The sequence below is a fragment of the Octopus sinensis genome, linkage group LG6, assembly GCF_006345805.1.
Source record: "Octopus sinensis linkage group LG6, ASM634580v1, whole genome shotgun sequence".
NCBI classification, from domain to species: Eukaryota; Metazoa; Mollusca; class Cephalopoda; order Octopoda; family Octopodidae; genus Octopus; species Octopus sinensis.
Window position 1 is genome coordinate 33,725,457 of NC_043002.1, and position 24,283 is coordinate 33,749,739.

Here is a 24,283-nt window from a genome sequence, read left to right on the forward strand (position 1 = left end):
AACAAATCACTCACAGTCCATAATGAGACAGTCCACCTTTAGTCACTTGGTGGGGTGGTCGGAGTCCTTCCACAACAATTTTTTTTTATGGATAGACATCTTTTCTATTACTGTAACATCATTAATACATATAGCAACAATGATATTACTGTAACACTATTACAATATATATACATGATATATACATATTCTGAACCACAGCTTATAGTGGTTACATATATACACACACATATACATATATATATATACACAAACACATATACACACACACATACACAAACACACACACGCATACATGGACTCTCCTGTTGAGGGCAACGTACAAGCATTCAATGACCTGCACAAATGATTTGTTTATAGTGATCAAATGTATGCGTTATACACCAGCTCATTTAAATCAATATTGCTTGCACAGGTGCACGGTGTACAATATGTTAGGTGTTGAAATGATTACAGAACAACGCGAGATGAAGTGCTTTGCTGAAGAACACAATGCACCACCCGGTCTAGGAACTGAAACCACAATCTTACATCCATCAATGCAACACCCTAACCCTAACACCTTAGGCCCAAAGCCCTCAATATATATGTGTGTGTGTGTGTGTGTTCCCTAATAAGTGAGAAAATTGGCAGGACCCAACCCGACTCAGGTAGGTAGCCCTGTTCAATTTGTAGAAAAAGTGTAGGCAGAAATTCCATATGGTGTACCAAGTGTAAGCTATGCTCACACAATAAGTGCAGTGGATTAATAGGAAGGTTATCGGAGAAGATGGTTTTCATATGTGGAAGATGCACAGGATCCATAAAAACTTTAGAGACATGGGAAATTGAGTCTCACAAATATCCTGGCGGCTCATCAGAGGTAGTAGATAACCTCTGCCACCTAGAGGATCAAATTAGTAGTTGGGGAAAATGCACAGAGAGTGTGATAGCTAGAATAAGAATACGATGGAGGAAATTCAGAGATGTTACCTCTGTTAGCCACAAAATTTTTCTCTGAGTGAAAGGAAGAATATATGATGGATCTATACAGGCAACAATTCTATATGGTAGTGAGATATGGGCCTTGAATGCAGAGGGCATGTAGAGGTTAAAAAGGAATGAGGCTAGTATGCTCTGCCGGATCTGTAATGTAAGAGTACATGTTCAACAGAGTGCTAGTGTTTTGAGAAAGAAGTTAGGCATAAAAGGAATTAGTTGCTGTGTGCACTCATCATCATCATTCATCATTGTTCAACCGTGATCAAGACAATGGAATTTACCATGCTACGCTAGACTTCACGGTCCATCATGGCATTACGGAGGTCCTGTTGCTGGATGCCTGTATCCCTGGAGATTACATCAGGGTAGGAGAGTGTGCACCCTCTGGTATTGCGAGTAGATGGCTTCCAGACGAGAAGAGTAGAAATTGCCTCGTTTTCAGCTCTACAACAATGTCCAGCAAACTGGACTCTCCTACCTTTCACAAGAGATGTGTACACTGGTTTAGTCATATGATGCGGATGGATGTTGATAGCTCCATAAAAAAGTGCTGATCTTTCAAAGTAGATGGAATACATGGAAGTGGAAGCCCCAGGAAAATATGGGAAGAAGTACAGAAGAACAACCTCAGGACACTGAACATTTCAGGTGAGATGACAAAGGATCAAGGTGCCTGGCGCCTTGCTGTACTCAAGAAGACACATATTCTGCAGCAGAAATGTTAAGTCCGGTGCCTCTGGTGGTGCAAAGCACTCATGGCATTGCCACATGAAAGCGTCTATGTGAGGCCACTTAAAAGTGTATTGTATTCTTGAGCAAACACTTTATTTCACATTGCTCCAGGTCACCAATCTGTAAATGGGTACCCCTGTGTCAGACTTCTGTTCTGTTTAGGGGAAAATGTTGACTTGCCCACCAAGCCAGATGGTGTGGGTGGCATCAGTCAAAAGAGCAACGACAATGCAAGGAAGTGCAGTGTTACAAGCAGGGTATAACAACATCCAATAGCCAGGTCAATAGTGACACACACACATATATATACGTATATACAGAGCAATTACATTGCTATATCAATATACATACAACAATGATATTACTGAAACAAATATCATGAACATATATCATCACTCACTAAATTTGTGTTAATTACTTACATCTCCATTCATTGAAAAGGTCCAACAAAGCTATTAAATTTCAAATTAGTTCATATCCACAAAGGTCATGATTTTATCAGCCACATTAACATAATTTATGCTCTTCCATACTGGCATTAAATTGAGAACCCCATTTCATAACATTATCTCACCTATGACTATCAACCTCTAAATCTCTTTCACACCTCATGTTACCACTACTACCAACTCAAAACATTTTAACAAGACTTCAGTCTATGGTAGTTTGATTTTGTAGTTCAATCAACGGGCAAGTGGTCAATTCATGGGTGTTCAGTTTATGGCAATTATATTTATGAGTTCAAAGGAAATATTAACCATATTTATCTTACGGCCATATCATGTTGAAAGCACTGGTTCTCGTCCGATCGCTGAAGTTAAGCAATGTCAAGCCTAGTTACTACTTAGATAGGTGACCGCTTGGGAAACCTAGATGCTGTAAGCAAATTTTTATAGGCGTAAGAGTGGCTGTGTGGAAAGTAGCTTGCTTAAGAACCACATGGTTCCAGGCTCAGTCCCACTGTGTGGCACCTTGGGCAATGTGTCTTCTACTATAGCTTCAGGCCGACCAAAGCCTTGTGAGTAGATTTGGTAGACGGAAACTGAAAGAAGCCCGTCGTATATATGTGTGTATATACTGGAGTAAACACATAAATGTGAAACAAGGTGGAAAAAAGAGTACTCAAATACCAGAGGTAGAGTAATATGCTTTATTTCATTTTGTTAAAACTGTCCGACAAATGGGAACGCGAAACTCTGAGTAACAGCTTTTGTTAAATTTCTGCTGCTTTTAAATAAAGTATATATATATATATATGCGTGTGTTTATGTTTGTGTGTCTGTGTTTGTACCCCCAACATCGCTTGACAACCGATGCTGGTGTGTTTACGTTCCCGTAACTTAGCGCTTCAGCAAAAGTATCCGATAGAATAAGTACTAGGCTTACAAAGAATAAGTCCTGGGGTCGATTTGCTTGACTAAAGGCGGTGCTCCAGTATGGCCACAGTCAAATGACTGAAACAAGTAAAAGAGAGTATATGAACTTCTCAAATAGCTTATCACATCAGCTAATGAGCCCTCACTCTATTCCCTAAAATGTCACTGCTATTACTGTCAAATAGCTATCTAAACACATACGAGGGGGTATCAAAAAGTTCCCAGACTAGTTCTGTAGCACACCAACAGATGGCAGCACATGGTTGCGTGTGCAGTGAAAGCTAGCAGTGACCTTCATGAGCCAGTGTGCTGAGTGACATAGCTGTGTTTACTTTGCAAATTGTGAAATTTGTGTTTTTGTGATCACATGTATGCAGTAGTTTGCAATTACTGTCAAAGACAGGAAGTTGGAACAAAGAGCCAATGTGAATTTTGAATTAAACTTGGGAAGTCAGCCACAGAGACATGAAGCATGCTTCAGCAAGCTTACAGCCACAAGGCAATGGATCGTATGCAATGTTTCAAATGGCACAGGGGCACAACAGAGCCACAGCTCAATCGACAACATACTCATTGTTTATTTCAACATATCAATAGAAGTGACTTTTTTTTAATTTTCTATCCAAAACCCAATCAAAGTTCCCGAAACTTGATACGCGAATTGAATGCTAGCTAGCTGTATGTGATTGGTTGGAGATTTGGACAGTACTCGCATGTAACTGTACAAGCACGCAGCTGTATATGCATGTACTAGCACTATGACCTGGCAACATCAGAGGGTAACATAAATAAAAGTGTGAATCTTTCCCATAATTTTCAAGTGGTATTGTGCACCAAAAATTCCCACCACCCCCACCCCGAGGGCCAGACTGTTAATCAATAATTCTACTGTAACATTTTGAAGCAGCTGAACGAGAACATTCAGCGAAAGCAACAGGACCTGTGGTACGTGAAGAATTGGATCCTTCACAACAACAATGCACCCTCTCACCAAGCTCTCCTAACTTGTGAGTTTCTCGCTTCTGCACCTGCCCTATTCACCAGACTTAGCACCTGCAGACTTCCATTTCTTCCCCAAGATGAAAATGCAGCACAAAGGTCGCCATTTCAACACTGTTGTTGAGACCCAGAGTAAATCGCAGAAGGTTCTCAACTCACTTGCAGAAAACAACTTCCAGGCTGGATTCCAAAAGTAGCAGGAACACTGGAACTGGTGTATATTGCCGCACAAGGTGACTATATCGAAGGAGATGGGGTTAAAACTTAGGTAAACAAGTAATTTTTTATTAAACACTAGTCCAAGAACTTTTTGATACCAGCTCGCACATCAATTATATAATATATTTTTTGAAGAAATAAAACCCCTTTGTTATTAACACAGTTAGCAGTCTCTTGCACTTTTCTCTCTACAAGCTCACCCTTTTTAACCCTATTTACAGAACTGTGTAAATGAAGCAAGATAACAGAAATATCAAATAGCATGAATGCATTAATAAAACAACTTCAATGAATAATTAAAATTGTAGTTATTCAACAAGCTCACCATGTTCATTCATATTCATTAGCTTTCTAATTAACTACCGTTTTCACAAATCATTATTACTGCTTTAAGATACTGCTCCTTCAAGTTAACATGGGTTGTATAAGTTTGCCAAACCTAATATCAAGACACATTGGCATTCTTGTTTGGATGAGATTAACATTCTGAGATTTGGCCTCATAATTTTCTTACCACGGGCTTTGCTAGTGACTACAATTTGCTGAATATCTCTATATATAAATGGCAAAATGTCTGTCTGTGTGCGTGTCCTTTATACAAATCCACAATTTTTCAGTTAGAGGGCTCGCACTTTCTATGGTCATTCAAAACCGTCCAAGGGTGATTGTGCACATCTTTACATTTCCCCAGTCACCCCGCAAAGCCATTAAAAAATCAATAGAAGGCACTTTTTTGTGAATATTCTATCCAAAACCCAATCAAAATGCCCGAAACTTGATACGCAGATTGAATGCCAGCTAGCTGTATGTGATTGGTTGGAGATTTGGACAGTACTCGCATGTATGTGCACATGCACACAGCTGTATATGCATGTACTAGCACTATGACCTGGCAACGCCGGATACAGTACTAGTATAATGTTAACCAATTATATGTCTGTTAGATATGTAATATTAGCAATTATATATTCTGTATGGTTAAGAAAGTTTCTTCCCAACAATGTAGCTTCAGGTTCAATCCCACTGTACAGCACCTTGAGTCAGAGTTTTCTAATATAACCTGAAGTCAACTAAATTCTTATGAGTGGATTTGGCAGATGGTGCATGTGTGTATATGCAAGTGTGTGCATATATGTAAGTGGATGTCTGTGAGCGTGTGTGTGTGTGCATGCATGTGAGTATGTTTACCCTTGTCCTGACATCATCATGTGATAGTCGCAAACAAGTATCACCATCATACAAGCTATGTTGTTCATTTCCAGTATTCCATAAAACAAAAAAGTTTGCATTACAAAACCAGACATGGTCTAGGATGGGTTTGCATCGGAAAGCTTAAAGAGTACATTTGTAGAAAATGTGTGAGGCCATCATCTTCAATAAATTAATAAATAATTGATCTTCAAAACAAATTTTTTTTTTGCTCCATAACACTTAACTATACTTATATCTAAACTAGCTTAATTAAACATCCTGCCTTCTGTCTACTACCTTGACTAAATCAACCAACAATTATGGCCACATTGTCAGTTTATTGCACCTTCACACATTTATTAGTTAAATTTCTGCAGGCTTTGTCAATTCATCACACAACACTAAAGCTATGAAAATATGTTGGTATAAGGAGAAGCAATAAACGGACCGGAAGTGGCTGTGTGGTAAGTAGCTTGCTTACCAACCACATGATTCTGGGTTCAGTCCCACTGTGTGGCACCCTGGGCAAGTGTCTTCTACTATAGCCTTGGGCCGACCAAAGCCTTATGAGTGGATTTGGTAGACGGAAACTGAAAGAAGTCCATCGTGTGTGTGTGTGTGTGCCCAACATCGCTTGACAACTGATCCTGGTGTGTTTACGTCCCTGTAACTTAGCAGTTCAGCAAAAGAGACCGATAGAATAAGTAACTAGGCTAACAAAGAATAAGTCCTGGATTCGATTTGCTCAATTAAAGGCGGTGCTCCAGCATGGCTGCAGTCAAAATGACTGAAACAAGTAAAAGAGTAAAAAGAGAGTAAGAGTATCAAAGCAACAGAATATTGAAAATTTGCAATTGGTCAATACAAAATTTAACCTACCACTTTTCAAAGATTCCAATAAAAACTGTAAGTTCTCAGCAAATGATCCCTGCAAAATGTTAAACTTAGATATATTGTTAAAACTTATGCAAAGAACAAAAGCAACATCAACAACACAGGAGTGGCTGTGTGGTAAGTAGCCTGTCTACCAACCACATGGTTCCGGGTTCAGTCCCACTGCGTGGCACCTTGGGCAAGTGTCTTCTACTACAGCCTCGGGCCGACCAAAGCCTTGTGAGTGGATTTGGTAGACGGAAACTGAAAGAAGCCCGCCGTATATATATATATATATATATATGTGTGTGTGTTTGTGTGTCTGTGTTTGTCCCCATAGCATTGCTTGACAACTGATGCTGGTGTGTTTATGTCACCGTCACTTAGTGGTTCAGCTAAAGAGACCGATAGAATAAGTACTGGGCTTACAAAAGAATAAGTTCCGGGGTCGAGTTGCTCGATTAAAGGCGGTGCTCCAGCATGGCCGCAGTCAAATGACTGAAACAAGTAAAAAGAGTAACCTAGACTTTGCTGAACAATATATCTGCCAATCTGGAAGTAACATAGATATCACACAACAACAAATATATCTGTAATGCAAGTAACATGATACTAACACTACGTAAGCATCTAAGGAAGGCGGCGAGCTGGCAAAAGTGTTAGCACGCCAGGCGAAATGCTTAGCGGCATTTCATCCGTTGATATGTTGTGAGTTCAAATTCCGCCGAGGTCAACTTTGCCTTTCATCCTTTCGGGGTCGATTAAATAAGTACCAGTTACGCACTGGGGTCGATATAATCGACTTGATCCGTCTGTCTGTCCTTGTTTGTCCTCTCTGTGTTTAGCCCCTTGTGGGTAGGAAAGAAGTAGGTAATTCATTTCCCACTACGTTCTGAGTTCAAATTCCGCCGAGGTCGACTTTGCCTTTCATCCTTTCGGGGTCGATTAAATAAGTACCAATTACGCACTGGGGTCAATATAATCAACTTAATCCGTTTGTATGTTGTTTGTCCCCTCTGTGTATAGCCCCTTGTGGGCAGTAAAGAAATAACAAACTATGTAAACATCTCACAATGAATATATCTGCAATACTAACAACACTCAAGCACAACATAGCCACCATGCAACAATAAATATATCTAAGGTACTAATAGTATCAATCCCTGTAATACTAATTCCATACTAAACCAACAGACCCCACACAATTACAAACATGTGTACTGACAGATTCATACTAACACAACATACAGATACCATACAACCAGTCACATATCTTCTATACTAACTCAATATCACACAACCACAACACAAGACATCACACAACATCGAACATCAGAGGGTAACATAAGTAAAAGCGTGAATCCTTGCCGTAATTACTGTTGTAACAGTATGGATGGAGGAGTGATGGTGGTAGCGGTGATAATGGTGGTGGTAGTGGTACAGAGTTGGAGGTGGGATTGGCAGTGTTGATGGAAGCCTATAAAGTAAAGAAAAAAAATATCACTTACAAATACTTTGTCTCCAACAGTGTTGTCAAGGTGAAGTTGTCGAGCAATTTCTTTCAGTGCTATTTTATCATTTGTCTGTAGCAAACCTGAAAAACCATCAGGAAGAGATGTTGGCCACTAACAATAAGATTCTAGAAACCATTGGAACAAAACTCAATATATCTCGTTGTGTCTGGGGAGAGTCATTTTCTTTTTGTGCCTTATAATGTAACACACTCACCAGTAAAATTTCCACTTATTTCTTATTTTTATTTTCCTAAAATTTTCGTTGCATCTTGCAACCTTTTCAATAGTCTTGACTCTGTCCATTATACTAAACCATTGAAAAGGTTGTAAGACGCAACGAAAATTTTAAGAAAATAAAAATAAGAAATAAGTGGAAATTTTACCAGTGAGTGTGTTACATTATAAGGCACAAAAAGAAAATGACTCTCCCCAGACACAACAGAATATGCTGCAACACACGAACTCAAATAAAGAATCTTGCAAACCAAATCCAAAAATCAATATATCTCACTATTAATATATTACAGTTTTAAACACTAGGAGAGGTGTTACACTATATGTGGCATGGACATGTGATGGTGTAATAGTGGTGAAACATGGACAGTGGATGTAGAGGACTACATAAGGTGTGTATAAGATGTGCGACAATGTATGGTAGCATATACAGAATACTATATATTGTATAAGATGTTTGATAATATATGGTAATTTACAGAGAGGACTATAAATAGTGATTGCAAGATGTGTGACATGTATGGTAGTGTATACAGAAGATTATGTAAGGTGTAAGATGTGCGACCTGTATGGTAGTATGTATAGAAGACAATATGCAGTGTATATAAGATGTGTGATGGTGTATGGCACTGTGTATAGAGGACTATATGAGGTGTAAGACAAGTGATGATGTACCATAGTGAAACATGAACAGTGAATGTAATGTACATGGTATGTGAAGTATGACTATGGGATACAGACTGTAACAGATGAACCCCCACCCCACTCCATCACCACTTCCACAATTATCCTTGTTCAATTAGATTTAGAAAGAAATAGTTAGACTACAGTAGTAAATATTGAGTTAAGAGACATGAAAATCTGCTTTACAGTAATCTCTGTAAAATTAATGGTATTATTTTATGGCAAGAAAGTGTGTGTGTGTGTGTAAAACGAAGCATCAGTGCTAAGCAGTGCGTAAATATAAGCAGAATTAGGTAAGTCAAAATACGTTTGTCATATATTTCAACTGCTAAAAGTTAATACATCACATGTTTCAGTCATTGGACAGTAGCCAAATCGATAATAGGGCCCCTGGAAGGGATCCTTATAGATAGCCAAGAGAAATAACCCATTCATTCTCCTAAATTATTGGGTATGAATCAAATCGAGTATGCTTATTTCTTAATATTTGAACTGTTAGAGTTATCTTCACAATTATCCAGTACAACCCTTAAACAAGTAAATAGTATTTTCCTAAACAATAGATCCACTTATTTCGGTTAGTGACTTATTCACAAATATACTAACACTAGCGCCATTGAGGGTAATATTCTCTGAGAATGCACAAAATCCCTTTTCAGAGTTATTTACTTTCAATTGTTATTATCTCACATCTGATTAACCTGTTATTACTTAATACACTTCACAATTTTAGTATACATACCTTATTAGTATTTCCTCCTAAACTCTATAAAATCTGAGAATGCGTTAAAGCCCTTCTCAGGGCTACTTTATTTGAATTCTTACTATCGAGTAACTAATTTCATGTTATTACATAACTGACTTCACAATTTGGGTATTCATAACTTATTGGAAATTCCCAAAAACAAGACTCTGTTTAAGACAGTTCAATATTCTCTGTAAATGCACAAAAACCATATTACGGTCTACATATTTTCCATTGTTGTTACTGGATTAGCGAAACAATTATGAGAACAGAAGCAAGGGATAAGCCCTGCTTTCCTGGGAATTACTGAGTACATCAGCTAGTATATATATATATATATATATATATATATATATATATATATATACCATAGGCGTCCATACAGTTTCATTCTACCAAATTCATTTATAACACTTTGGTAGGCTCAGGGCTATAGTAGAATGCACTTGTCCAAGGTACTGCATAGTGAACTAAACCCAAGACCACATGTATAAGAAATAAGCTTCTTAACCACACATGGTACCTTTGTATGTTGAGAACATTAAAATGGTATGAATAACACTTAATTGAAATCATGTCTACAAGGTTAATTATATAAAATTGGTTTAATGATCATCAAGTAAAACTGGAATATCACAAGTGAGCCAGAAATGTTCAAACAATTGGTACATAAAGTGTGACCTAGATAACTGATAAGAAATTATCTAAAGAAAACTTATACAGGTTAGTGCTTACTAAGATGAATCAGATGGGATAGTGGTACCTGACATTAAATAATTTAACCCTTTCACAGCAACTGTACAATATCATGTTACAACTTAACAGTCTTCTCATTAAAATGTCAAAGCTACATAAAAATCAATGTGAAAAATAAGCATCACTTTTGACAGAATAATGTAAATGCTAAAAGGTTAATAGTGACTGTTCTGTGGGTCATCTTCTGCAATGAGTAATACAGGCTGTGTCACTTTAAAGAAGGAGGGGGCAGGGCCAAAGTAGATTGTCTCCTTCTAAAGAAAGGCCAGTAGTTACAATAAATACTTTAATTCCTTAGCATTCAAAGGCACTCAGACAAATTTAAAGGTAAAGGCTGAAGACTCTTTGGTTATGAATGAACATGGGATTGCACCTAAAGTTCCCTTCCGAGGCACATGTCCAAGCAAGGTTATTTTGTGGAAAACCAGCAGTCACTCATGCATACCAGTCTCCCCTCTCCACATCATTAATGTTGTCCAAGGGAAAGCAAAGAAGGCCGATACAGCTTGGCACCAGTGATGGTGCAACTCATTTCTACAGCTGAGTGAACTGGAGCAATGTGAAATAAAGTGTCTTGCTCAAGAACACAACATGCAGCCTCATCCAGGAAATGAACTCAAAGCCTCATGATTGTTACCCTGACCTTCTAACCACAGAGCCATGCACCTTAATGCTTATTTATTCAGTGTTTGAATTAATTGTGCATTATTTTGTAGCTTTGAGATTTCAATGATGTGATTATTTATTTTCAGAATGACTTTGTAGGGAAGGTGTGAATCATCAGATCTGGCCTGTTTGAACATAAAACAGAATATTTGGGTTTAAATACAAAAGAATTAACTGAATGGCAGTATCAAATAAACTATTATCACTATTAATTCCTCAAGAAGCAAGCTGACAAAAATGTTACTGTGCCAGGTAAAATGCCCAGTGGCATTTTGTTCATCTTTATGTTCTGATTTCAATTCTTCCGGTGTCGACTTTGCCTCTCATCCTTTCAGAGTCAATAAAATAAGTAACAATTGAGCACTGGGGTCGATGTAATCGACTTAGCCCCCACCTCCAAAATTGCTGGTCTTGTACCAAAATCTGGAACCATTATTAATTCTTCAAGACAACAGCTGAAGGAGAGAGAGAGCTATTATTTATATTTAACTTTGCTATTAGTTAACTCTAGATCAGCCCTGGTCAAGCAGATTTATGATTAACCCATGGTGTTCAGATTAATCTATCAAATATAATGCTTATTTGTTCACGTTATTTTGAATTATTCAGGTTCAAGAGGGGTGTCCACAATATTTGCTTAACTTTGTTAATTTTTTACATACAGATTTGAAATTTTGTCAGTGGGTGCTTATATACCAGTGAATTATAGTTATGTAATTTTAGCTGATCTTGCTGATTAAATTTGACTTTTTATGGGCAGGTAAATTTAATTAACAAGTGTAAAAACAATAACATTATGGATAAACACTAAAATTGAAATTCTTAATGGATCTTACCTCTTTGGTTTGATACTAAAATTATCCCAGATATCAACTACTATTTTACCACTTTTCAAAATGATGTATATTAATTTGAATTTATCAAAATACAAGTATAATTGGTACAAGATTTTATTCTTTCTCTATATTTCATTCAAACATTTTCATTGAAAATAAAGTACAAAACTCTTTTGCTAGTCATTGAATACATTTACATAACTGAATGTATCTAATTGAAAAAACCCTTTAACAGATGAGGCAAAGGTAAATACAGGTGTGTAACATACTGAGAATAATATGAATTTCTCACTTTTACTTATTATTTGTAATAAAATGAAAGGAATATATGACAGTATTACTATCAAACAACAAAATATAGTTATGCCATATTTTTATCATGAAACTGTCCAAGGTACCCTTTACACAAGGGCACTTTGCAAGACGAACACATGAAATCTCGACCTGATATCTTTTTGCAGTTTTTCTTTTTTGCAGCAAACACAGTCTGCAAGCTTTCCCAGTTCGGTGCTTTCTAGAAGAAAAGTCCTCACGTAATTGAGATGCAATGTCAACCCAAAATTTCAAATAGTCATAATCCTTTGGTGGTGGAGGTATCTTGTGGCTTTTACATAAACAATATATGAATTAACTATAGCTGGACATAACGCTGGAGAGATATGGATCACAATACCTTATATCAGGACTCCAGTATTTCCACAGTTTAGGAAGCTGCTGGATACCAAAACATAATGTTTATAGTAAAAAAGCTTGCATTTCTACAGTATCAGTTGGCTGCCATAATGGATCATGTCTTCCACGAATAGAAATTATGCGTTGAGCGTATTTGTTTCTTCCGCAAGTTTCAAAAATACTTTTTGGTAAAAGTAAAAATAAATAGTCCAACAGTTGAGCATCAAGAGGTAGACTGTATTGTGTACTAGTCTTTTCTGTGAAAACAGGTATTGTGGTTGATGTAGTAATCTTCAACCATGTTGCCGTAATGTTTTCAATACCATTTTCATCACTTTCATTATCAAAATTTTCCTCATCCGACGAAGATTCATAAATGTCAATATGATTTGTTCAAAGACAAATCACTGTTGTTTATGTTTATATTTTGCATATATCAAGAGTAAAACCTTCGAAGTTGGAATCACTACTTGCTGATGCCATATCATTAAAAACTAAGATATGGTCATGTGGCGAGAATGGATGAAGATAGGTGTGTGAAAAAGTGCCAATCCCTAGCAGTGGAGGGAACCCATGGAAAATAAGCATCACTTGTGATACAGCTTGGCACCAGTGATGGTGCAACTCATTTCTACAGCTGAGTGAACTGGAACTTGGGACAAGGTGGTGAAGCACGACCTTCGAACTTTAGGTCTCACTGAGGAAATGACCAGTGACCGAGACCTTTGGAAATATGCTGTGCGTGAAAAGACCAGGCAGGACAAGTGAGTCCAGCCCACTTATGCATGCCTTTCCTCCCTTGGACACACAAAGACCTGTGGAGGCAAGCGAAGTCGATATCGAACCTCATCCGACGACAGGCACCTATGCCAACCCCCCTTTGCTTGCGAAGACCTGTTGGGGCAAGTGAAATCGGAATCGAAATTGAACCAATCTTATGACTGGCACCCGGCAGATGCCAGGACCCCTGGACTGGAGATACGTAAAAAGCACTATCCGAATCGTGGCCAATGCCAGCGCCGCCTCGACTGGCTTCCGTGTCGGTGGCACGTAAAAAGTACCATCTGAATCGTGGCCGAAGCCAGTGCCGCCTCGACTGGCTTCCGTGCAGGTGGCACGTAAAATGCACCAATCCGACCGTGGCTGATGCCAGCCTCGCCTGGCACCAGTGCAGGTGGCATGTAAAAAGCACCCACTACACTCACAGAGTGGTTGGCGTTAGGAAGGGCATCCAGCTGTAGAAACATTGCCAGATAAGACCGGAGCCTGGTGCAGCCTTCTGGCTTCCCAGATCCCCGGTCGAACCGTCCAACCCATGCTAGCATGGAGAACGGATGTTAAACGATGATGATGATGATACACTTCTCAACAAACACTGAAAAAAACCAAGAAGTCTCAAAAATTTTACTATACTTTTACTTGAATAAAGGCAGGAAAGGATTTATCTCAAAGCAACAAGAATTCAATAATGTGATCTGTTTATTTTTTTTTAGCAATTTTGTAGAAGAATCAGATATGGCTGGTTTGGCCAGTTCAAACAAATAAAGAATAATTTTCAGCCAGTTTTGGCCAGTCCAAACACTGAAGAGTTAATAGTATTCAAGCATTGACCAAGTCATCTTTATCTTGGCATTGCCCTGCTTGCACCTATATGGATTACCAGTTTTCTAACTTTATTGATCTAGCAATCTCTATGCTCTGCTGAGGAGGACGAATAAGATCAAAATTTGCCAAAAGCTATCACCCCTGACAACTAAAGGTAAGACTGATTAACCCTCCCTACCCAATCTATTACCTATTTTCAGTTTCCATTTACTGGGATTGTGCCTATATCTACTTTAGTTTGATAAAAGAGGTTTCAAAATGGTACTCATTGTATTATGTAAATAGCATCTAATTTACAATTTACCTTCCACGCATAATTCTGGTGACGTTAACATAAGGCTTCAATAACAGAGAAAGAAAGAGAGAGAGAGAGAGTTGTTAGGTATCAACTATGACAAGTATAGTTGAAGGGATGTAAAGATAATGGAACTTTTGTAACAATCTGGTACAGAAGGGTGGGAGAAAAGCAGTGGTAGATAAAATAACCATTTGTAAGTGAAACATGTGCTCCTTACCACTGAGGTAGACTTCCATTAGATTCTGGTGAACATTTTTGTCTTTCTTCACTTCCTTCAAGGCATTCTTCAATAACTGTTAGGAAGAGAGAACAACATTTAATTTAACATTGGTCTAAGATCACAAAGTTTGAGAAGGTAGTGGGTGAGTGATTAGAAGTTTGCTTTTCAGCCACATGGTTCTGGGTTCAGTCCCACTGCATGGCACCTTGGGAGAGTGTCTTATTTCTTTATGGCCCACAAAGGGCTAAACATAGAATGGACAAACAAGGACAGACAAAGGGATTAAGTCGATTATATTGACCCCAATGTGTAACTGGTATTTAATTTATCGACCCCGAAAGGATGAAAGATAAAGTTGACCTCGGCGGAATTTGAACTCAGAATGTAATGGCAGACAAAATACCACTAAGCATTTCGCCCAGCATACTAATGTTTCTGCCAGCTCACCGCAAGTGTCTTCTGTTATACTCCTGGACCAACCACAGCCTTGTAAGTGGATTTGGTAGACGAAAAGTGAAAAGCTTATCATATGTGCATGTACGTGTGTGTGTGTGTGTCTCATTGTCTTGACATTGTGTAATAGTTGTAAATGATTGTCACTGTTATACAAGCAGTGTCATTCATTATCGGTATTTTGAGATAACAATTCTAGCCATGGGAAAATTTTACCTTACTTGAAAACAGGTGAGGGTTAGTGAAGAGAAAGAGCATCTAGTGAAAGTAAATCTGCTTCAATAAACTCCACCTGACCCATGGAAGCACGGAAAAGTCATCATCAACATCACCAACATTTAACACACGTTTTCCATGCTGGTATAGGTTGGACAGCTTGACAGGAATTGGTAAGGCCAGGGACCACACCAGATTCCATAGTCTGTTTTGGTTTGGTATCTATCCCTTTCCTAATGCCAACCACTCCAGAATGTACTGGGTGCTTTTTACGTGGAACCAGCCTCCACACCAATGCTTATTAAAACAACCCCATTATTCAAACGGCATACATTTTATAGATCCCAGAAGGATGAAAAGTAAAGTTGATCAAAGTTGGATTTCAATTAAGAACATCAAGAGCTATAACTCTGAAACTGAAACAAGATAACAATGAGGGTGATGATGACAATGATGATGGTGATAATAACAAGAGTGATGACAACGATAATGGTATTGATGATGACAATAGAGTGATAAATACAATGATGATAGTGATAACAATGATGGTATTGGAGGCAGTGATGAGGGTGATAACAATTATGATGATGACAATGATGATGGCAATAGTGGTGATAATGATGAAGAAAACAATAAAGAACTAAAAGTGATAATACAATGGCATGACTTACCATCGTTTTACCAATACCACGGGCTCCAATTAAAAGAACTGAGTTACTTTCACCAAAGTTGATAGTCCGTTTCACTAAGTCGGTAATCTGTCTGAATGCATAAATATTAAACATCAGTTATTAGTCTCAAACAAGATGTTAGTTGTAAAATACTTGGTTAAATATCACAACTGACCAACATCCCACGCTATAGATTCAAACAACAGATTATACAACATTTATGAAGATGTGCATCTACACAGCCACTCAAACTTACTAGAAATAGTAGCTAAAAAATTCTACAGTTCCAAAAATAGATGAATATACTGGATACAAACTTAAGTGTGGGATACAGTTTGCCAGAAAAGAAAATACTACAATCACTTCTTTAAAGTGGAACAGCCTATGCTGAGACTACACACTACCTTCAAAGGGAAAGATAGAAAGAATGGCAGCCAGATTAAGAATATGGTTCTAGACACACTATGTCTGAAAAAAAAATGGGATACTTGATAAAGTTACAATACTATCCCTCCCTTTCTGACCAAAACCACATAAAAGACCCCTTTACTATTCAAAAATTATTTTTTATGTCTACTCAATCCAACTACATAGAAACATACACAGCAATAGCTACAATATCAATATTATAATTAGCCTTAAACACTGTGCTGGGAACTAAAACGCTCACCTGGTTGGACAACATACCTGAATGAATGTAACTCTTCCACACCAGACATCTCGATCAAGCAATCATCATCATCATCATTTAGCGTCCGCTTTCCATGCTAGCATGGGTTGGATGGTTCAACTGGGGTCTGGGAAACCAGAAGGCTGCACCAGGCCCAGTCTGATCTGGCAATGTTTCTACGGCTGGATGCCTTTCCTAACGCCAACCACACCGTGAGTGTAGTGAGTGCTTTTTACATGCCACCGGCACAGGTGCCAGACGGGGCTGGCAAACAGCCACGGTCAGATGGTGCTTTTTACGTGCCACCGGCACGGGGGCCAGGCGAGGCTGGCAACAGCCACAATCGGATGGTGCTTTTTACGTGCCACCAGCACGGAGGCCCGTTGGGGTGGCGCTGGCAACAGCCACGTGTAGGCAAAAGGCATAAACGTCACATTGGGTTTACGCTAGCTGAAATATCTCATCTGTGCATGCCCCGAACTGTAGAAGATAGTAGTAGTTCACCGACTCAACTGACCGCTGTCTGATCATTCACTCAGTATCTAGTGACATTCGTCATTGACTCCATAAGTTCATATATTGAAATAGTGCACACCCACCATGTTGCATCCCATGATTTTAACAAACCCTAGCTCAGATGATTACATGCTATTTAACCCATAGCTGGAACCCTGTCAGTTGCTACTATTCCAGGTCAGGGTAAACATGAGAACAATGGGGGCTAAAAGGTGGTTCCACATTCTTCAAAAACCTGACACTCCCAAATACAGTTTAAAGTCGTACCTAGAATAATGATAAGTACAGACAAACATTAAGTGTGACTATGACCAATTTCCTTGCTTGTGTCTACTATGTCTGCTAACAGAAGCAACAGTATAGAGAAAGAAAAAAAACGGATGCTGGAGAGAATATAAATCATTACAAGATTTTATAAACTAATGCATGTTTGAGAAAATAGTCAAGAACTCAACTACCGTAAATCCTCGAGCATTTTTTTCCCAAAATTTAAAGGTAAAAATCCCTAGTGCATACTATATATGAGATTAAAAATGAAAATTATTTTCTAAGCAATGTTCAAGTCTCTATTTGCTGTCTGGCAATGTTTATTCAGACGCATTTTGTGATGTCGGGCACGAAAATACCTTAAGCTAAGCCAGAAAGCAATGAAGTCATAAAAGAATAATCCATAACTTGCAGTAAGCAACATTTATTAAACGTTATTACTGTTATTACTATTATTTCTTTATTTTCTGCAAACAAAATGCACAAAAAAGACTACACGTTTGCATTATGTTATATATACAATAATAATAAAGTATACATTTTTACAAACCAAGGACGTTATATAGATCTCCTTGACTTAAATTAGAGAAGGGGTGCATATTATACACAAAGTTTAGGTTTTTCAGAGATACAGCCTGCTAAAAATCCCCTGCATATTATACTCAAGGGCAGACTATACTCGAGGATTTACGGTATATACAGACATAGTCTCTATATTTTATCAGATATACAGTCACAAAACAGTTAAATAAATGAAATAGTAATCATTAATTAATCAAAATTGATTAAAACACAGAAAGAATATTTCATTCAACATATGATCTCAAAGGAGTTAAACAAATGAAATTGCAATCAGAAATATTTACTGTTTTTCTTCTTTGAAACCAATTGGTGCCTCTGGGACCCAACACTGTCCAAGCCTTTCTCGTAATGCTGTTTGCACTTGGTCTGCCATTTCAATAGGATCCACAAATGGAGCCATAATATTCTCTAGCTGTCACTCGCAATCTGAAACCAACAGCAATAACATTAGATACTTATTATTCTCATCAAAAATCAATCAACAAACATAAAACTGAGTTAGCCTCATAACTGCACAAAATTAAAGCCCCACCTGCACCTATATATATATATATATATATATATCAATATATCATCATCATCATTTAACGTCCATTTTCCATGCTAGCACGGGTTGGATGGTTCGACAGGGGTCTGGGAAGCCAGGAGGCTGTGCCAGGCCCAGTCTGATCTGGCAGTGTTTCTACAGCTGGATGCCCTTCCTAACACTAACCACTCCGTGAGTGTAGTGGGTGCTTTTTACGTGCCACAGGCACAGGTGCCAGGGGAGGCTGGCAGCGGCCACACATATATATATATGTGTGTATGTATATATATATATATATATCATCATCATCATCATCATCATCATCATTTAACGTCCGTTTTCCATGCTAGCATGGGTTGGACGGTTCAACTGGGGTCTGGGGAGCCCGAAAGCTGCACCAGTCCAGTCAGATCTGGCAGTGTTTCTACAGCTGGATGCCCTTCCTAACGCCAACCACTCCGAGAGTGTAGTGGGTGATTTTATGTGCCACCGACACAGGTGCCAGACGAGGCTGGCAAACGGCCACGCTCGGATGGTGTTTTTTATGTGCCACCGACACAGGTGCCAGACGAGGCTGGCAGACGGCCACGCTCGGATGGTGTTTTTATGTGCCACCGACACAGGTGCCAGATGAGGCTGGCAAACGGCCACGATCGGATGGTGCTTGCTACGTGCCCACAGCACGGAGGCCAGTCGATGCGGCACCGGCTACGGCCACGTTCGGACAGCCCCCTTGTGTGCCACGTGCCACCGGCACTGGCACCACAAAGATACAAATTCCATTGATGTTCATCTATTTTGATTTGTTTTGATTTTCACTTGCCTCAACAGGTCTTCACAAGTGTCGCAAGAAGGAAGGTATGTACAGGTGGACTGACTATGTCCCAGGTAGGGCCCACGGGTTATGACCTGACTAGTCTTGCCGGGTCTTCGGATAGTGTTTTTATGTGCCACCATGTTCCCATAGCACGGAGGCGAGTCGATGCGGTACTGGCTACGGCCACGTTCGGATGGTTTTCTTGTGTGCCACAGGCACTGGTACCACAAAGATACAAATTCCATTGATGTTCATCTATTTTGATTGATTTTCACTTGCCTCAGCAGGTCTTCACAAGTGTCACAAGAAGGGAGGTATGCACAGGTGGATCGACTACGTCCCAGGTAGGGGCCACGGATATGGCCTGACTAGTCCTGCCGGGTCCTCTCATGCACAGCACACTTCCATAGGACTCGGTCTTCAGTCATTTCCTTGGTGAGACCTAAAGTTCGAAGGTCGTGCTTCACCACCACTCGTCCCAGGTTTTCCTGGGTCTACCTCTTCCACAGTTTCCTCAACTGCTAGGGTGTAGCACTTTTGCACACAACTATCTTCAGCCATTCTCGTCACATGACCATACCAGCGCAGCCGTCTCTCTTGCACACCACAACTGACACTTCTTAGGTTCAACTTTTCTCTCAAAGTACTTACACTCTGACGATTATGAACACTGACATTACACATCCATCGGAGCATACTGGCTTCATTTCTTGCAAGCTTACGCATATCCTCAGCTGTCACGGCCCATGTTTCACTACCATGTAGCATGGCTGTACGTACACACGCATCATATAGTCTGCCTTTTACTCTTAGCGGAGGCCTTTTGTCACCAGCAGGGGTAAGAGCTCTCTAAACTTTGCCCAGGCTATTCTTACTCTAGCAGTTACACTTTCAGCACACCCACCCCCTACTGACTTGGTCTCCTAGGTAGCGGAAGCTATCAACTACTTCTAGTTTGTCTCCCTGGAACGTGGTAGAAGTTGGTCTCTCTCTGCACATTTCCAGTGTTTATTTCTCTTGAGCATCTGCCACAGACAAAAACTATTTTCTTAGTTAGCCTTCTTTGACATTGCTGCACCTCGTATGTGTCCATAGCTTACACTTGGTGCACCTTATAGAGTTTCTACCTACACACCTTTTTTACAGATCGAGCAGGGCCATCTACCTGAAGTCGTTTGTGGTTGGTCCACCTTCCTACTTATTAGGACTTTGGTTTTGGCTAGGTTGATTCTAAGGCCCTTCGATTCTAATCCTTGTTTCCACACCTGAAACTTCTCCTCCAGTTCTGATAGTGACTCAGCAATTAGAGCAAGGTCATCAGCATATAGGAGCTCCCAGGGGCATCCTGTCTTAAATTCTTCCGTTATTGCCTGGAGGACTATGATAAATAGGAGGGGGCTGAGGACTGAACCTTGGTGGACCCCAACCTCTACCCGGAATTCTTCACTGTACTCGTTGCCAACCCTCACCTTACTAGCTGCGTCTCTGTACATGGCTCGCACAGCTCTCACTAACCATTCATCTATCCCTAGTTTCCTCATTGACCACCACCAGATAAGGGATCGGGGGACCCTGTCAAAGGCTTTCTCTAAGTCAACAAAAGCCAGGTACAAGGGCTTACCTTTGGCTAGGTATTTCTCCTGCAGCTGTCTTACCAGGATATAGCATCAGTAGTACTTTTCCTGGCACGAACCCAAACTGCATATCATCTAAGCTAACTCTCTCTCTAATTAACTGGGCTATAACCCTCTCCGTAACCTTCATTACCTGATCCAACAGCTTGATGCCCTGTAGTTATTTGTATCTAGGGCATCGCCTTTACCTTTGTAGCAGTTGACTATTATGCTGCTACACCAGTCATTGGGTATGACTCCTTCGTGTATCACCTGGTTAACTATACGGGTGACTATGCTATACCGACACTACCAGATATTTTGAGCATCTCTGCAGTAATTCCTGATGGGCCTGGGGCTTTCCCTGTCTTCATGCTTCTAATTGCCTTAGCTACCACGGAACTATCAACTCGGATAGCTGGTCCCTCTGTTGGGTCAACATTCGGCAGACTCTCTTTATCCCATTCATTTTCCTCATTCAGCAACCTTTCATACTTGCGTCTCCAAGCTTCTCTCTTTGCATCCTCATTTAGCGCAAGTGAACCATCCTCCATGCGAACACATTTCTCTCCTACCACATCTCGATTCTCTCTCACACACTGTCTTGCAACACGAAATACCTCAAGTCTTTCATCCTCACGGCGCAGGACATTGGCAAATTTTCTTTTATCTGCTTCCCCTCTGGCTAGATAGACCTGTCTCCTGGCTTCCCTTCTGGCAGTCTGATACACTTCCCTGCTACCACCGTTCTTCCAGGCCTTCCAAGCCTGTTTCTTTGTCTAATAGCCCTATCAACAATATTGTTCCACCACCATGTTATTTTGGGTCTTAAGGGGACTTTGCACCCGCCACAGATCTGGTCAGCGGCTTTCAGCAGGTTGTCCCTCAGAAACGTCCAGTTGTCTTCTACCCCATGTGTAGCTATAACCCCCCTTCCACTTCGTCAAAGGCTTCAAGTAACATATCTCTAAATCTCTGTCCATTCGCAGGGTCTTTAAGCTTCCAGACCCTTCTTCTCCATGTTGGTCGTCTTCTAGTCGCCCTCTTAGTCCTGATCCTAAAGTCACTAACTACCAGTCTATGTTTGGGGTGCATTCTTCGCCTGGGAAGGTTTTGGCATTTATAAGCAGCCATCTTTCCCTTTTTCTGGCGAGGATGTAGTCGATTTGGCTAGTATGCCAGCCCGATCGGTAGGTGACCAGGTGGCTTGTTGGTTTCCTGAAGTTAGTGTTGCAGATCATAAGACTATTCGCATCGCAGAACTCCAGCAGCCTGGTTCCCCCCTCGTTGCGGGAACCATAACCGTAGCCTCCATGCACGCCATGGAAGCCCCCAGCATGTCGTCCAACATGCCCATTGAAATCACCAGCCACAAAGAGAAGGTCCCTGTCGTTCGTCAATGAGGTGGTCTGCAGTAGGGTGTCATAGAAACTGTCTTTCTGTCCATCGGGTAGCCCTGGCTGCTGAGGGCATAGGCCGATATAATGGTTGCTAATCTATTATGAAGCACTATTCTAATCTTAAGTATTCTGTCACTTACTCTGATTACCTCAATTACTCTATCTATCCATTTCTCAGCGATAAGTATAACCCACGCCACCACCCCGTCAGTGTTCCCTGCCCAGAAAATCTTGTACCTGTGTTCCTTGCCTGTGAGGAACCAGCAGATCCTCCTCTCCACCTTATTTCTTGCATACAACATACGTCAACACGTCTCCGTTCAGCATCTCGACTATCTCGCCAGACCTACCTTTCAGTGTGCCAGCGTGAGGGTCCCACCCTGAGGGGGTGGAAGGTATTGACCCGAGAGGCCAGGGACGGGGAGCAGTGCCGTCATGTACCTGAAAAGAAGAAGAAAACTCGCATTTGGCAGAATTCATAAGCAAAGCAATGAACTTAAGTTCAACCTGTTACACTGCACTAACATGTTTTTGCGCCGTATGGTCACCCCACCATATAGAAGGGGTGGTATTGGTTTAAGGCCTTTAGGTGTTCATGGAAGAAAAGCAAAGGAAGGCAAGGTGAGATAAGGACTTCCGGTACTGGTGGTGGGGGCGGGAGGGCGGGCGCACTGCGCACTGGGAGAAGACGAGATTTAGGCGGCAGAAAGAAAGACAAGATTTGAGATGGAAAGGTTTGCGGTCGTGTGCATAAGTTTCTGTGAGTGGAAGTTGGGAAAGATGGGTTAGAGAATTAAGCGACAGAAAGACCAGATTTGAGACGAGATGTTTTTTTGCGGTCGTGTGAGTAAGTTTTTGTGAGCGAAAGTTTATATGCTTCAGCTAGCATTTGAGACGAAGGATAACGATAATATATGGGGGACACAATAATAAGGCTTGATGGTGATAATAATACTTGCAAAAACAATGAAAGAGGGACAGGTCGTGAACTTAAATATGACTTAGCTGATATTATTCATCATCCTGCGGTTCGTAGTTCGTGTGTTATAGCCAAGAGGAAAGCAATAATAAGGGCGGTCAAGCCTCGTGCGTAGGGTTTTATAGGGGAGGGGGGAGGAGGTGTGGGTAGAAGCCTGTGGCAGCGAGTGAAAGTGAAATATATAGAGAGAGAGAGACAGCGATAACAGAGGGAGAAAACGACACCGCAGAGAAAGAGAGAGAGAGAGAGAGAGAGAGGGAGGGAGAGAGACATGGTGATAACAGAGGGGCAAAAACGACACCGGGCACTGGGAGAAGACGAGATTTAGGCGGCAGAAAGAAAGACAAGATTTGAGATGGAAAGGTTTGCAGTCGTGTGCATAAGTTTCTGTGAGTGGAAGTTGGGAAAGATGGGTTAGAGAATTAAGCGACAGAAAGACCAGATTTGAGATGAGATGTTTTTTGTTTGCGGTCGTGTGAGTAATATGTGTGTGTGTGCTAGTGGCATGTAAAAAGCACCCACCACACTCTCGGAGTGGTTGGCATTAAGAAGGGCATCCAACCATAGAAAATCACCTGTCGAACTGTCCAACTCATGCCAGCATGGAAGACAGCCAGCCATAGAAACCATGCCACATCAGATTGGAACCTGGTGTAGCTCTCCAGCTTGCCAGTTTCAGTCAAACCATCTAACCCATGCTAGCATGGAAAGCAGACTACTAAACAATAATGATGATGATGATGATTTTGTGTGTGTGAGTTCTTGTGCCTCCTTATATTGACATTACATGATTGTAATGAGTGTCACAAGCAGTCATTCATTTTTACTTTTCATGGAAATGCATCTGGCCATGGTGAAATATTACAGGTGCCAATCTGATTCTGCCATTCATTTCTCTTTATAATTTCCAAATAATTTTTTAAATACATCAAAATCAAAATTGAAAAGTCTTAAACAATCATGCATGCGCAA

General features: G+C 40.3%; 1 protein-coding gene and 1 pseudogene across 2 annotated transcripts in view; one reads left to right on the forward strand and one right to left on the reverse strand.

Moving 5' to 3' along the window:
• The window catches only part of LOC115213133 (origin recognition complex subunit 4-like), a 44,944-nt gene that overhangs the window by 17,441 nt on the left and 3,220 nt on the right, over positions 1 to 24,283 (reverse strand). The window contains exons 2-6 of one of the 2 annotated variants that reach the window (XM_029782063.2): positions 18,261 to 18,402; positions 15,942 to 16,032; positions 14,599 to 14,674; positions 7,880 to 7,965; positions 6,378 to 6,426 (exon numbers count right to left, since the gene is read on the reverse strand). In XM_029782063.2, the coding sequence (XP_029637923.1) occupies positions 6,378 to 6,426; positions 7,880 to 7,965; positions 14,599 to 14,674; positions 15,942 to 16,032; positions 18,261 to 18,376 (418 nt within the window). In that variant the 5' untranslated portion in view covers positions 18,377 to 18,402. The remainder of the gene's footprint in view (positions 1 to 6,377; positions 6,427 to 7,879; positions 7,966 to 14,598; positions 14,675 to 15,941; positions 16,033 to 18,260; positions 18,403 to 24,283) is intronic. The other variant, XM_036503815.1, reaches the window with a different exon arrangement.
• Positions 2,480 to 2,598, forward strand: LOC115213628 (annotated as a pseudogene).